At 39.3% G+C, this 16503-nt stretch overlaps 2 protein-coding genes across 2 annotated transcripts; both read right to left on the reverse strand.

Annotated features, from left to right (window-relative positions):
- Positions 1-797: 797 nt before the first annotated feature.
- Positions 798-6062, reverse strand: tspan35 (tetraspanin 35). The gene is made up of 8 exons (XM_044331459.1): positions 5813-6062; positions 3689-3766; positions 3062-3277; positions 2777-2851; positions 2557-2664; positions 2328-2459; positions 2135-2227; positions 798-1372 (listed from the first exon to the last, which is right to left on the reverse strand). Exons 2-8 carry the CDS (start codon positions 3743-3745, stop codon positions 1313-1315), a joined length of 741 nt encoding a protein of 246 aa, XP_044187394.1. The 5' UTR covers positions 3746-3766; positions 5813-6062; the 3' UTR covers positions 798-1312.
- Positions 6063-8924: 2862 nt separating this feature from the next.
- znf653 (zinc finger protein 653) lies at positions 8925-16472 on the reverse strand. Its single transcript, XM_044331399.1, has 10 exons — positions 16170-16472; positions 15910-15950; positions 14191-14508; positions 13491-14023; positions 13219-13396; positions 11353-11437; positions 11071-11182; positions 10859-10973; positions 10681-10780; positions 8925-10387 (listed from the first exon to the last, which is right to left on the reverse strand). Exons 1-10 carry the CDS (start codon positions 16463-16465, stop codon positions 10210-10212), a joined length of 1956 nt encoding a protein of 651 aa, XP_044187334.1. The 5' UTR covers positions 16466-16472; the 3' UTR covers positions 8925-10209.
- Positions 16473-16503: the final 31 nt, after the last annotated feature.

Below are 16503 nucleotides of genomic sequence, written 5' to 3' on the forward strand. Positions count from 1 at the left end.
TGAACTTGTGTTTTAAACTCAACAAGACCAGCAAATTTAGTATTGCCACAATAATGAATTAGTATCTGCTCTGAGAGGTGCCTGTTTAGGTAGGCATTTTAACTAGCATGCTCTACTTATGTTAACCCTCGAACTCCAAAGATCACAAGTAAGCCCCCAGCATGAGGAAGTTTCTTTCCAGTCTATAAAGCAGCAAATGAAGCCATGAGTCCAAAGACATCACAGTTAACTCATGTAGACAAACTACAGGTTTTGGACTCAGAGCTTTAATGGCAGCTGCTTTTTAAATTCATACTGACAGTATCAGAAGTAAAAGCCCACTTAACTAAAGTTCAGGGTACATAACATTTGCTCTGAGTTACACATTAACACCAACACTTTTTAGCAAACTAAATAACCCAACTCAATTATCTTGATCCTAATTCAGCTGTATTGTGTAATATGGTGTATGTTATCTTTTCTAAACAAAATCCTTAAACTCTTGATGGGAAATCAGAGCTCATGTGTCCGCTGTTGATAGTTTCAAATGGCACCTAGTGGCACGAATATCTTTAGCTAACTGACTTATAGTTTAAACTTAGTGACTGAAAAGGCACTTTTAACCTCCATGTGCTTATAGACACATATGCTAGTTTGCTTGTTAAAACCTAATAAAAGAGGAAAGAGAAGAAATAATTTGTATTCATTTTTTTACCCGCAGTTTGTTGGTTCTCCTTCCCCTTCTGAAACTTCTGTATAATGTCCACTGGATAGAAACATCATTACATGTGTGTAACCAACTCAAACACACACCAGGGTCTAGAAACACATTGCATTTTATTTCAAAATTGATCACTTTACAATGTACATACAAATAATGTATCTTTTCTGTTGCTATATTACAACCTGAATCATGGCAACAACTTTCATAATAGTAACCCCTGCCTCCAACACTGACACCAGCCTCTGTTTCATTATCACAATGAACTCAGTTATCATGTGATTCCTCAATGACTGGCAATGTGCTATAGGCAGTAGCACTACTTGACATTCAAAATAATCTCTGGTGAAGTATAAAATATGTGTAGCATGGTTTATTAAGTGAACTGTAGTGTTCTTGAGAAATAGATAATATACATTCATAAATGACATTCATTAGATTTAAATGTAGTAAAAAATAGATTTGTTATGTCCTTCGTTCAGTCATTCTGATTGCACAAGATCTGACATTAACTGTCTTCACTGATGAGGCGTTTACTCCTCTAGAGGCGATACAGGAAGTAGAGAGCTGCAGTGATTAAAATGATCCCTCTGAGGTCGTCGCCATTTGTAGTTAGTCTCCCCTGGATTTTATTCCACAGAATAGGATCATGGAGACAGCCATGGCACATAACTGAGGGGAATATATGTATTAGTATATGAAACAATATATATTCATATGAACAGTGAAGGCGGTTTTCCTCCTGTTCATACTGGTTATTAAAAGACAAAAAAAAAATATGAGGCTTCAGCAGTCTGAGTTAGTCATATCAAGTGGATATCTGCCACATTTACAGTCTTTTTAGCATCCAATTCCCTCTTTGTGTTTCCTCTGTTGAGCAGTGGTGGAAGTATAGTAACAAAAAGACTTTGGCACTAAAAAGACTGTAATGTTGAAAGATATCTGCTTGATTTGACTCATTTGGACGACTGAAACTTCGTATTAGCCTCAGATTAACTTTTAAATACATTTTTGCACAGAAGGACAGTGGATTTTGGCCTCCATCACTTACATTGTAAGTGCATTATGAAGGGATCTTCTAATGGTCAGTATGAACAGGAGGAATAATTACAGCAAGAAAAACCTATTTCAATGTTCATTTGACCGCCTGATTATAGTTTTAAGACAGACTTGAATGAATTGAACTTGTCCTTTAATAAATGATAATATGCAATACTTAAAATAATGATATATGATACAATACAATATGATACACCATTATCCAAAGCGTGTTTTTCTTGTGGATTTAAATTCATAATGTATTAATATATAATATATGCAAGATATTAGTCATCTACTGCTTAATTTACTATGATTTTTTCCTTCACTCTGATGCACTTCAGCCTAATCTAAAGTGGACCTTACAAATGAAGAGGGTGTGAGATACAGTCATACCTCGAGAGCTGCAATTCCCAGTGCCACTCCCACAATAACCACTGTGTTGTCATCAATTAGCTGCTTGATCTTTTGGAAGCAACCAGTGTTTACCTGTGTAAAAAAATGTGTTGTGTTGAGGTAAAAGTGTAAAATGACTTGGGATCATGCAAGTGGATGTTTATATTGTTTCTCCTTCTTTCAAAGGCCATACCATGTCGACCGTTGCATTATTACATGGTTGAATCGTGCTTGAACAGCACTGTGACGGGTATTGTCCGTTGTGGTCCTCATAATATGGGGATCCCACAAAGTCTTTGGCATTTTTGAATCCACAACATTTTAGCTAATGTGGACACAAAGAGAGTATATGTTAGACAAAGCATCAGTGAAATGGTGTGAAAAAGGATGCATTTTATAATTTGTTCAGCAGAATTATGCACCGTGGTCATTGTAGAATTCCAAAGTCCTGTAATGTCTGGATTTTTCCCATAGTCCTCCTTGATGTTCTTAACTGCTGCCGTGCCAAATTTCTCAAATAACTCGTCTGCCTAAAATGCAAGCATACAGGTACTTTTGCATCAAGGTACCAAAAGGCAGTAGCTGTCATGATAATCCGGCTACTGAACTCCTCTGTGTGAAGAAGTTCCATAGTTAACTTACCAAAGGTCTGAATACCAAGATCACCACAGCTCCTGCAACCTCTGCTATGAAGACCAGCAGGACTATGATAAAAAACTAGGAAAGATATCAGGATGTTATTCATTTTACTGGAATGGGATTGTGAAAACCAACATTTCCAAAATATAAGTAGTTTGACATTTTGGAAAATAAGTTTGTATGCTCTGTTGCTGAGAGTTAGATGAGAAGATTGATACCACCCTCTGAATTACCCAAAATGTCAAACTTTTCTTATAACCCTCTATAAAGTGGCAGACAACAACCTACCAGCAGCAGCATACACTTGCTCTCTTTGACAGCTCCACAGCAGCCTAGAAAGCCAATGATGAGCAGGAGGAGTCCTAATGCAATCAGCAGGTAGCCCACATTCAGCACCTGATTGAACTCTTTTGGTGCGTCGTTCATCTTCCCAATGATGCTGAGGATGGAGCCGCTGTCCACCTTCACCCAGATCCCAACACCAAGAATGGCAGCACCCGCCAACTGAGGGAGAGTGACGGGAAGAAGAGGGTACAGGAAGAATAGCGGAAAGTCGTCAGGATGAAAGAAGCACTCCATTGACTTTACATGTAAAGGTCTGTTTTCTTGTCATGGAAGAACTTTTGGAGTTTGACCCATATTAGGGACCAAAAGTCAAGATATCTTGACTTTTACATTTTGTACGTTTTACTGCTTTAAATAAAATTCTGCCTTGCAAGTGTCATAAAATGTCCCACTGATTTAACTCTGCGTCACAAAATTACCTCTTTCTTTGCTTGCATGTTTTTGTATATCTTTCACACTGTAACCTTCTGTTGATGTACACAGAAGTAAAATGTAAAAGTAGCAGTGTTTTCTTTAGAAAATGGTGAAATCATACTTATTTCTAATCAGACATTAAAAGTCTGCACTTACAAAGATAATGCCATTGAAAGCAAACATCATGACTTTGAGGAATCCAAAGCATCCCATTTTTGCTGCAGATTGTTTGACCTACATCGGAAAAAACAGAAAAAAAAGACAACTTGGTCAACCAATACAGTTCAGCTGTGTGCTGCCCCTTAAATAATTTTATGTCATGTTATTTTCAGTCCTGTGATTTTCATACATGAAGATTTTACACGATCATTCACAGTTTTGACTGCCTTTATCTTTGAATACAAAGTCATCTGTTTGTAAGCAGACATTTTGTAACAGGATGAATCGTCTTGATGTGTTGTTCAGAGTTTCACTATGCACTGCCAGTTAGGTGACAAATGAACAGTGGGATTGTGCTGTTTCCTCTGTGATGATGTAGGAGAGCAGGGAAGGAGAAAGCACCTGCCACTTTCCCAAGGACTAACCTTTTACCCTTTGTAAGCTTAATAAGTTATCTTTCTCAAACACTGAGAGTGACCTGAGCTTTTCATTTCCATTCTAAGGACATTTACTGTACACATATCACCTTACAGAGTGAGTGCTTTGTTTGGTTTAGAATTAATGAGGGTAGGGAGGTGAGGATTGAGGAAGTACACCTCACTGTGTTGTCTGGAAAGTGTTTCACTAAACAAATGAAATGGTAAGCCAGCGGTATGCAAATGAGGAAAGAGACCAAACTCTGCAGTTACAAAGCAACACTATTGACGTGGAAATATTTCCTCTCTTTGCAACTTTCCCTTTTTCCAATCAAATTTAGAATATTGTGCTATAATACTTGAAACTCATAAACTTAGAGATGATATAGCTAGAGCAACATGTACATAAATGCAGTATATTAAAGCAAAAAAGACTCTTGTGTGTGTATTTGCATAGAAAAGTCTGTGGTTGGCCAGTCTGTCTATCACACAAATTACTCTGGCGTAAGCGCCAGGGAAGAGGTTAGACTTTATGGTGCTACTACTAAAAAACAACTGAGACACAACATTAACAGCCCATTTACTACCTCTATATCTGTTGACACAATCATACAAAGCACATACTCGGGTGTGTTTTTCAAGTGTTCGCACACAAATATATAATAAATACCTTTCCTAATCATCCTATCTCCAAATCTCCATTTTTACAACCTGTTTCTGTTTTGGAGTCACCTCAAGATTGTCACTTCCAAATGTGTGAGTGTGTGTGTGTAGACCTCCCAGCTGGGGAACAGTGCCCTTTGTGTGGCATGACAAAGCAGACAAATTGTTATCCCCAACGACAATGACTGAGCAGAACCCCATTGTGTATAGCGAGAGACTGCTTTCTGAGAACTAGGATATCCCTCATAGCCTCTTCTCGCTATTATTTTCCTTCATATTTGTATTATAGCCTTTACAGTTATTTTCACTCCCTCACACCTTCAACAATATATCCACTCAGGCAAACATATCAAATTAACTAAGAACAGGAAGTGGCTTGACACTAGCCTGCTGGTCATCATCAAGTTAATCATACATTCAGGGGCCAGAGAGCAACAGCCAGAATGAGCTCAGAAACATAACGAGCAGTTGCCTTGACTCCCAAATCTCTCTATTATTTCACTCCTCCGAGGTTTTCCCACTTCTTTATGGTCAGCCGTGTTCAGTGATTGCACTCTGGTACCAAGGAGTCAGCTTGGTGATGTATTAACAAGTTAGTCACATGCTAATGCCCCAGCAATGTCTGAAAAAGGCCAAAGGGTGCAATGGCAAAATATCTTTCAACATTAGAAACCTTGATTTGCACAGATGGCAGAGCTTCATGAGTGCAATTATGTAAATCTTCATGAAGTGCAGTATTGCTACATTATGTCTATGTTAAATATGTAGGAGATATCGTCTGTTTTTGATGACCAAGAAAACCTTGTCCCCGAACATCCATCAAAAACAGAGGCAAATCTCAAAGGACGCCATTGAGAGGAATAATTGCAGGCAGGTCTCAGGAGACAGACAAAGGATCATTGTTGGATGGGTCCCTCCCTTTGTTGGTACGGCACTTAATTTTACTATTAAAACATAATCAACAGACCTCAAACTGTCAGGAAGAAGCTCCCATATTACTCTAAATCACACTCAGTCTAAGTTAAGTCACTCTGCGGCTTACCTTTCAGAGGAGATAACCAAGGACGTGCACTCAGGCTGGGTTACTCGTGGAGAGTCTTTACCTTCACTCTGTTGATGGAAACTGGTGCTGTGGGAACAAACTGACTGCGAGATAACAGGAATACAGAAGTGTATTATTCCTCTGTCCTCTGAAAATGACTCACAATATACTCCCTGTCTCCTGTTTCCTGTGGCTCTGATACTTCTGAAAGGGCTTCGAAGTGACTTTTTCAGCCTTCTGCTTATTTTAAGGCTGCCGGGTTGTTATAAATACTGGAAAGGAGGGAGGGGGGAACAGATGGGCGTGACCGAAAGAGCAGAGTAACACACATCACCATGGAGCTGGACTGCTTGCCCCTGAGGGAGGGAGGGCTAGAGGGGCAGAGGTAGCACCTGTGTGTAGTCACACAAACATTTTCATGCACATATGTGTGCTTTTGTTTTGAGGTGTGAATTTGGAGACAGTTTGTAAATATGACAGAATAGTGTGACCATTTGTAATTATAACCATTTGTAGTTAGTGGACTTTGTAGTTAGCGAAAGAAAAGTTGTATAAAAGCAATTGAACAATTATCTTTTCATCTACAGAGTATTTGATGTGTTCCAGTCTGGTTTCAGGTCTAACCTGAAACAGCCTTTATCAGAGTATTAAGTGACCTTAAGATCAACCAGAACTTCCATTGCAGTTTTTCCCGACCTCAGTGCTACCTTTGACAAGCTGGATCATGATATTCTACTTGAAAGACTTAGAGATTAAGTTGGTCTATCAGATGCTGTTCTTCTTCTTACTTAAAGGACAAGAGCTTCTATGCAGTATGTTTCAGTTTTAAACCGCCGCTTTTTAATTTATACATGCTGCTGATTAGAAACATTAAAGCTGCATTAATCATTATTTTTCATATTAACGGTGGATCAAATGACTATGTATAATGTGAAAGGTGTCGCCACTAGTGACAAACCCACAGATAATTAATATCCGACTCTGCAGTTCCCCTCAGCTCTATGGAGCATTTTGGCATCTTTCAGCTCATTGTTTTGGTTTTATGGCCTGAAACTTCACACAAGGGTCAATGCTAGGATCACTGCTTTCTACTTTATACATGCTCCTGCTTGGCAACATTAAAAGTAAACATTACATAGCAATCGTTTATTTATGACAGAGCTATTTGAAAATGACCAGAACAATTTTTTATCACATGAAAAACATTTCAAAAGTGGGTTATATATATATATATCAAACCGATTCAGAGAAACTACTTCAGGCTACTGTAAAGGTCTCTTTCCTGTATCACAAACAATAAGAATCAATAAAAACCCAGTCGAGTCCTTGTGAGTATACACACAAAGCTGAAAATATTACTTAAATCACTTAATTGATGCAGTAGTGAGATGTCTTACAACTGTATCCACATTCTCAGGGTTTGTCATTTTGTAGGAAAGGTGGTCTTACCTTGTATTTTGTTTCTTTTGTTGCTGTTTTAACTTTGTTGTATTCTATTTATCGTATTGTACATGTTACTGTACCCACTTTAATAAGGCACACTGACATAACTTGTTGAAATGTGAAATATAAATAAAATTGCCATGTCTTGCCTGAAACACAGTAACATTTCAAAACAGCATTACATTTCATTACTCACCTCACCAGGGAGAGATTTGTCAGGTGGAGTCTCCACCAGCACAGCTTTCCAAAATACATAGGCGAGTTGAATGCTCCTCAGACTGTGGCCACATACTTTTTACAATGTGTAATTTTATCATTTTATCTAACCTTCACAACCCTTTAAAAAAGAGATGAAAAAACAGGGGAGTGACAAGTGGAAACTACAAACTCAACTGCAAATAATGAAGGATAGATGATTTACATGAGAAGAATACCAGTAATCAGTAATAGCTTGTCATTGGTAACATGCCATGTTTGAGTACCTGATAAGACTAGGTGTGGTGTTTACATTAAATGTATGATGCCAATAATAAATTCTCATATTCAAATTACAAGGCATACAGTAAATGTTTGTGAAATAATTATCAAAATCAACTTCATATTAATAAATATGTCAATTTTAAAATCCAAAATCTTGTAATCATGATTTATCTCAAACGGGATTAGTAAATTGAACACATCAGTATGCTCCCCCAAGCCAAACCTTATATTTACACAAACAACCAGAAACCAGTTTCATGTCCAACATTCAACTGACTGAAAGCGTCCAGTATAAGTCATTTTATGACTAGCTGTCATGACACTTATGCTTTTCATGCCTTTTCTTACTCTTTATGCACACCCACACTTGGTCACCAACACCCAAGAGTGCATTATGCAAGAGGTAAGAATACGCTGCATATTATTTACCAAATAAATGCCTTCAGAAAAAGAATGGTACAATACAAACATGAGTCACATACTTAAATGAATCATCACTTAACAGAACTGACAGAAGGGAGGAAAGTGCATTTGCTTACAAGCTAAAATACTGATAGAACATGAGGGGAAATTTCCTGAGAAACTGTCACATTAAACTCTCTGGATTTTCTCATTACTGCCTGAGAGTCAGGACACTGGGATGGTGAAAAAAGATAAATTAGAAATGTAGGAGGATGTAGGATCGCTCTCCTGGCCCACACAACAGATGTTCAATTTCAATAACTGAAACTGAAGAACCTGTATTTGCATCAGTACAAGCAGTGTAGTGCAACACACCAAAGGTCAAACCTCAATGATGTCATTTGTCAACTTCAAATATATCTAACAAACATTTGTAGTGATATTTTCATATTTACACATACTTCACAGATATGTCATTAATAATATTTTTGGTGGTGCACTAATGACCTGAATGACCGCACTTAATATTTAAAGAATCATACCAGTGTTTTGCATTTTTTAACCCATTTAATATAAATCATGTGAACGTTACATCACTGCCGAACACTTTCCAAGGCCTACCAAAATTTTCCCTTTAATGGAAAACATTTTCTATTAAATTTTAAATGACTGTTTGTTAAGCCCTACCTCCCTACTTACCGTTGCGAAGCCTGTCAAGCTTTCCATTCTTGCACAGCACATATTCAATTTTTAATGATAATGGTGGTTAGTCATTTTTGAAACAGACTTAATTTCTTGATTTCAAACTAAAGTAGACAAAAGCGGGCTTCTCATTCTAGCTTCTCATTCTGGCTGAAATGACAGCTATGGCTAACAGAATATTATCAGCTGTAGCTAGCTAGATAATTAAAGTTAGCTCCGTGATTTGGTTGAAAACACCTTCTCCAGCTAGCTTTTGATTTCAGGTGACTCATTCTAAAATGACAACCCTGTAAAGGGGTCTTAAATATGCACTAGATGGAAACATAAATTATATGGTGCTAAAAGACTGAGGCTAAATGCTGCATGTCCCAAGGAGAAAGTCAACTTCCTCTCCAGTTGACAATGCATGTAGAACACATGAAGAAAAGGAAACAGCATTGCTCTTGTATTGCAGTGTACAGATAGTTAGCCCTTTACGGTAGCCCTCCTACCACTACATACTTGGACAAACAAGAAGGAGTTCTGATTTAAAATTTATTGTTCATACATCTAGCCTTTTCACTTTTTACAAGAAAAAAGGCTTATAGGATGATGACTAACCAAGAGCAGGACGGCGCTGCTAACGTTAGGCTGAACTCAGACTTTGTAGCATCCAGAACTAGCTGTCACGCAGTGAATGTGCTAGTCGTGAGCAGGGCCTTTTTTTGAAAAAAAATGTAACCTGTAAACTCACAAAATAATGTAATAATGAAATGCCCCTGGCCTTGGAAGAACTGGATTACTACTGTGGGTAGTAAGCTAGTTAGCTGGACATGCTAACCTTTGCATCTTGCATTAGAGCAGAATAACACACATTTTAATCTTTTCCTTACAGTTTCACTCTTGTATTTTTGCTTTTTGAAAGGGTAAAAAAAACAGAACCACTATTCAAACTCAGTACATAAAGTATTGCTCTTACTACAGCCCTGTGCACACCACTTCAACATACGAAGAAACCTAAAGCTTGACAGACCTGCAGTGCCTAGTTAATGTTGCTAAGCTATGATTGGAGAATTGATGTTCAAGGGAGGGGTTTAGAGAATGGTCAACAGTGGATTACGCTTTTTTTCCTGCTGTATGTTCAAAACCCATGTTTGGGCCCTATACTCTGAAACAGCTGGTGTCCTGCACAGCTGTCAGACTGGCCCACTTTTGCCTTTAACCACTGCCTGTGTAAACACAGTTCATGTTCATATCCTGGACATGACAGGCAAGACAAACACAGCAAAGGAAAGTCTTTCTCTTCACAAGACGTCTTCCTTTGGTCTCCAAGGGCCAACCTGCACTTGCTGGTTGGTAACGTTAGCTCTTATCAGCAGTGTCTGAACACCTCAGGTCGCCTGCTTCTCCGGGTGGCTCTTTAACTTGTGGAATTTAACACTGTCCAGCTTCTCGAATCTCTTGTCGCAGAACTCACACGTGAAGTTGTAATGAGCCTCTGGAGTGTGCTTCTTCATGTGCCAGTTCAGGGATGCACGCTGCCGACACTGGTAGCCACAGATTTCACATCTGACAGACGATGACGTGGGTGAGAGGACAAGATGGACGGAACACAGAAGAAAAGAGAGGAGTGACAATCATGCAGATGTTTATGGGCCATGTTGTATTTAGGAAATTTAATCTTTTGTCATATAATTAATTTTCATCTCTGCGTCAGTGTGATGAAATAAATCCAGGTTCCAGAGTCCATTAACCCCACAATGGTTTCAAATTTAAGTTTAATCCTAAAATGTCACAGACTGGAACGCAATCAGTGCAAAAAATTTAAACAATAAGATCTATTTTTAGCATTAGTAACTTACTGGAGTGGTGTTTCTCCCGTGTGGGTCCGCCTGTGGACCTCCAAGTGATTCTTACGCTTAAACGATTTTCCACACGTCTCACAGATGAAATCTCTGACCCCTGTAGAAAGATTCTGTTACGTTTGAAGGTTTATGAAGATGAGATTCTCACATGTCAAGTGTGTCTTTGTGAGCCCACCTGAATGGATGATCATGTGACGATGCAGGTGGTTTGACAGGTAGAACTTTTTTCCGCAGCCTGGATGGGGGCAAACCTTGGTCCTCCCTTTCCTGTGAACAAGGTTCACATGATTCTACAGAGAGCAGGAAGTGGTACAAAGAGGAGGTTAATTTAATCTCCAGTTAAAAACAAACTGAAATGTTAAGAATGAGTGAAAACCGTTGTTTTACCTGAAAGCTGCTGATTGCTACATAGACTTGACTGCAACCCTCATATGGACAGTGGAACATCTTGAGCATCCCATCAGCCTCAATGACTGGACCTCGCCTGTTTCTCTTTGACCTGGTGCCGCAAAAACAGAGACTGAGACTTCATTCACAATAACAAAAGGGCAAAAACTGGAGGAGAGACGGATTATCATCTCTGCAATGCTCCTAGATTTAAATCCTTCTCAGTCTGTCTCAAAGTAACTTGCGCCTGAATTCCCCACGTAGAGTATGTGTGCCACGAACCTGCTCAGACTCCGCTGCAGCTCCCTGTCACTACTTAGCTCCAGAGCATCAACAGTGGGCTGCAGCAGCTGCTTGTCACTCAAACCTGCAGAAAATAATTTGAAAACAGATTACAAAAGCACCCTGAAATGTCCACCTTCCGGACTTGCAAACTGGGTGCTCAAGGGACAGAAAGGGATAGAACATGTAATAAAATGGGAGTCAAGACTTTGATCATGAGCGAACTCTTGACCCTGTAATTCATCTCAGAGTATTTTTCTGAACAGCTCTGAATGAGATTCACATTTGCAATATGTTGGAGAAAAAACCCCCCAATATGAAAATAAACATGTAAATTTGCATGCATCAGAGGGAGCAGCAGTTATGGTATTGCTACTGGAAGTCAGTTGACAGGGCTCTGAATTTACAGGGCTATCAAATGCTGTGTGAAAACATTATTTCCTGTGTGCAGTATGCAGCAATACATTTACCAAAGGGCAACTTACATGGATATACATTTTCATGAATACCGGACATTGCATGAAGGAGTTAAATATAACTTCCTATGCAGTGACAGAGAACACTCACTAATTATACATCATGTTGCTGTATATCGTGTGCAGACCAAACCATGTAAATTTCATGTAAATCGGAAGATGTTTGTCACATAAGGCTGATTTCCTGTTGTGAGTAGTTGGCTCCATGACGATGACTCAAAACTGATAGGTAGATGTGTTTAAGCCTGGACTCTTATCAAGCATGAGAATTTTGGGGCAGATTGGACAATGTAAACTTGAGTTACAACAACTTCCTGTTTAGTGCCCCAAAAATGTTTTGGGCCAATTTCTGTTTTTGAGCATCCTAAGCAGCAGAGAATAATAATAATCTTTACAAAAACAATAGGTTCCTCACATTTTCAGTGCCAAGGACTGTTGGGCCCTGGCACTTTCGTGTTCGGGCCTTAATAAAGTCTAGTAGTATAAGCAGAAGTGTTTTGTCACATCCATATTTGCAGCCTGGTGTCTGTCTGCATCTGAACTCTCTGGAATCCCCCTTGCAGAATTAATGACTTGTGGGTTAAAACAGCCCACTACCCTCTGAAGTTTGCAAATCTGCATTTGCAGGGATGTCTGAACATTAGGATTCAGTAGTGATGGGCAGACAATTACAAAGCAGTTTCAATACCTTGTTTGGCAACTTACCACGTAACTGATAATGTCTGAAGCTTCAAATGTCACTGGTGCTTCAGAAAGCACTTAATTCAGCTTGACAGTATTGAAAGTTATGCAGCTAAATAATAGGTCAAGTGAACGGATGGTAAGCGATGTCCGATATGGTGTGTACACAAGAAAGACATAATGAAGTATGCTACCTGATGCCAAGCAATAAAGTAATAATATGTAAATGAGTATCGTTCTCTAATCACATTACTTTGCAACTCATATGAAATGTCACATAAATATCTACTATGAGCCTTTAGTGGACACTGAGCTTACACCACATCAATAAGGTACATTAATATTTTATGTCAACAAAAATGTTTTATATGTAAGCTTTTTGGATGCATTTATTCAAGATTTTACTGCAGCGTATTGCATAAGAACATGCATTTATTTCACATGTTAGAATGTAGTATTATAGATTTTTAAAAAATACATGTAGGCTTTTTGGACTTTAATTGCACACATATGAAATTTAATCTATGGAATCAGCGATGTGTTGAAGTGCTTCACCTCAGTATTGAAGAGCTGCTATAAGTTCTGCAAACCACCAGATGTCACTGTTCTCGCTGAGTTTAAAGCCCCATAGCTTCAGCGTAAACACAAAGAAGTCCTGAAACTTTATAACCTGCCCATTACTGCAGTGCTAGTTCTGAATGTAGCGCACCTGTCATGGAGTCTTCATCCTCCGCTGTTCTGATTTTTGAATCAGACTCGCAAACTGGGTTGTAGGTGACCCCCCCGATGACAGTGCAGGTGACTTCCTCCACGTTTCCACCACCCATGTTGAGCTGAATGCCCTCTGATGTGAGCGCCTCATAGCTGGGGCCAGTGATGATAATTAACTGGGGGGTGGGGGGGGGACATGGAAAAGCAATGTAAGTGTTGAGTAAAGCAGTAACACACTTCTTCCTTTAAACATCTCATGAATTCACCAACCTGTGAACCTTCCAAAGCGGTCCTCTGGTCTGGAATCTCACAGCTGGTCACCACCGTCTGCAGAGTCTGAGGGTCAAACAGCTCTCCCTGCTCTTGTACCTGCATGGGCGGCGGGACCGACAGTTCAGGCTGAGCGCCCAGACGCACTGAGCCGCTCAAGCTCTGTGACAGCACCGAGTCCTCATCCGTCTTCTCCAGTTTATCAGCTAAGGATGCCGTCACGGTAACACACTCGTAACCATGCGGTATAGTCCTTATTTCTTCTTCTCCGAGTCTCTCTCTTCCTCCCTCTTCATCTCTGCCTCGCCTCAGATCCTCAGCTTCCTCCTCTGAGGTGATGGAGTGAAATGTTGCTTCGGGGGAGCCCTGCTGTTGCTCCATTACCATCTCCATCTCCCAGACAGGCTGCCCTGTCAGCGGGACATCCTTGGAAGAGGCCTCTATACTGGGCTGGTGGTTTAGAGCTGCAGCCTGTTCTATCGGGCTCATGGTTGTATGTTGCACCTCAGAAACATCCACATTTTCTCCCAAATCTACAGAAAAGCAGATAAATATATATTTTTTTATAATCAAGAAATACAGTATTTACCAGCTACTACAGGTTGTAGATAAAAAGGTTTATTTTTTTCTGATAAACATTTAACTACAACCAAACTAAAAACTTCTGTCTGAGTCAAAGATTAATATTATCTTTCTGCACCTTTGAACTGTTTGTGAGCCTCCTTTCTTCTCTTCCTGCTCACCCCACCTTTCGCCACAGGCAAGTCTGTTTTTGCTGCACTCTCTCCGTCACCCTCTCCGTTCATTCCCGCCTCATGCTCAGAGTCACTTGCCTCCCTCGGCGGTGAGAACAGGTATTGCACAAATGAATGATCAGAGTCACATTGCCAGATAGCAGCTGTGGAGAAGTTGGGCTGGGGTTCCAGGGCTCTGAGCTGGGGCTCGTGAGAGCAGGAGCGTGCATGCTCCTGGTACCAACACACCAGGCTCTGGAGGCTGGACACACGCTCCTTCCTACCTGGGAGACGACAAAAATCAGCCGAGAGTCCACAGATGAGTGAAGAACAGGGTTTGTCACCACATGTGAATGCACTAATCGGATCTAAATGCCTCCAAACCCCCTGTTGATTTGTTGTTGTTTTTCTTTTTTGGATAAACATTTTGACAGTGAGAGTAAATATTTCTCTGTGCAAACATCTGTATAACCTTTTAGCGCACAATACTCTTTTATATGGAAGATCATTTCTGCCAAAAAAAGAAATGAAAAGTAAAAAAAAAAAAAAAAAACTACTCACGGTCAATCAATATCAATAGTATAATAATTATGAGTTAATAAGACAAAAAGTTCATTTTTAAAGTCAAATTAACAGATATTACATCAGAAATTTGACTTTCTGAGCCATAGAGTAAGTTATACATTTTAGTGTTGCAATTCATGGTTATTTTAATTATCAGTTAATCTGTTGATTATTTTCTTGATCAATCATTTGGTCCATAACATGTCAGAAAGCCCAAGTTTAGGTCTTCATAAACAAAAAAAAATATCAATTTACTGTTAAATATGACAAAGAAACGCAGCAAATCTCCATATTTGAGAAGTTGGAACTTGATGTTTGTCATTTGTGCTTTAGGAATGACTTAAACCAATAATTGATTATCAAAATGGCTGACAATTTAATTTTTATCTCGATTGACTAAGTAAGTGACTTATTGTTTCAGCTGTAATAACTATGAGATAATGAGTCCAAATTTATACTTTTGGTCAAAATGATTAGATAGTTAGTCATAGTTTTAGTAAGTTAGTCAAAACTAGTTCTAAGTATTATTGTTATTACTATTATCATTATTATTATTATTATTATTATTATTATCATCTCACAATTTTGAAGTAAACAGTTAAAATTTCAACTTATCTCCAGGGCTGCATCTAATGATTATTTTTGTTAATCCTTAGGTCTATAAAAGAATCACAAAACAATGAAAAATTTCTGCACAATTTCCAAGAGCCCAAGGTGACACCAATAAAGATTGGTTTTGACTGAACCTGTTTGGCATTTTTGCTTGAAAATGTCTTCATCAGTAATCAATTCAATTTATCGATTATTGAACTAACCCATAATTAACATGAGTTTTGAAGTCACAGATATGACTTTTTATGTTGCTTACTATCTCATAACTTTGACTTAGCATTTTCATTTGGTCCTTGGTCACGTTTAATCTATCTCTTCTCTTCCTGGTTCTTTTGGCTGTGAGGGTGCAGTAAGAATTATTGAAGCAGACTTAGTAGTTGATCTTTGTGAAATGTTAACAAACATTGGTCTTTATAGCCTATCCAGACTGACATTTTAGTCTGCAGAGTATGAGTATTACTACACATTGGCTGTTTGCATCCCATGTTCTTTTTAATTGGAGCACTCACCTTTTTTCTGTTTTAGTAAGACCTCTGGGGCAGTCTTCTTCCTGTAATGCAGAATCACGTCATTTAGACACTGACTGGTCATAAGCATAATAAATCACCTGCTCAATTTGAAAGTGGTGTAAAATACAAACATTGGTGACTGACTGAATAGAAGGAACACCTAACCAATAATATGGCAGCAGACCGTTATGATAAAGACGTGCACTGTCTGGTTACGGAATGTCAGCTTGTAGAGATAAACTGAGCACAGCCAGGCTTACCCGCAGTGTTTCTGCTGATATTTGTCTCCATATGTTGAGTGCAGCAGGATTAGATACTCTGCCAGACCAGCATCACTCAGGCTGGTTCGCCTGCGGAGCTCACTCCACAGCTTGTGCGACTCTCCCAGGTACACCCGCCGTACATCGTATTTCTTTCGGGATTCAAGACGTCTCTGTGCTCGGTCGGAGTCTGTGAGCCTTGGTCGTCCTCTGCAGCGCCTCAAAACACCGCTCACTTGGTCCCCAGCATGGTCAACGTCCAGGGGAACCTCCAACTCTGCCAGGCTATGCGCCATCTTGGCCACAACAGCTGGTGTTGTGATTATCCAGGAGT

This window comes from Thunnus albacares, chromosome 17 (assembly GCF_914725855.1).
Source record: "Thunnus albacares chromosome 17, fThuAlb1.1, whole genome shotgun sequence".
Taxonomy (NCBI): domain Eukaryota; kingdom Metazoa; phylum Chordata; class Actinopteri; order Scombriformes; family Scombridae; genus Thunnus; species Thunnus albacares.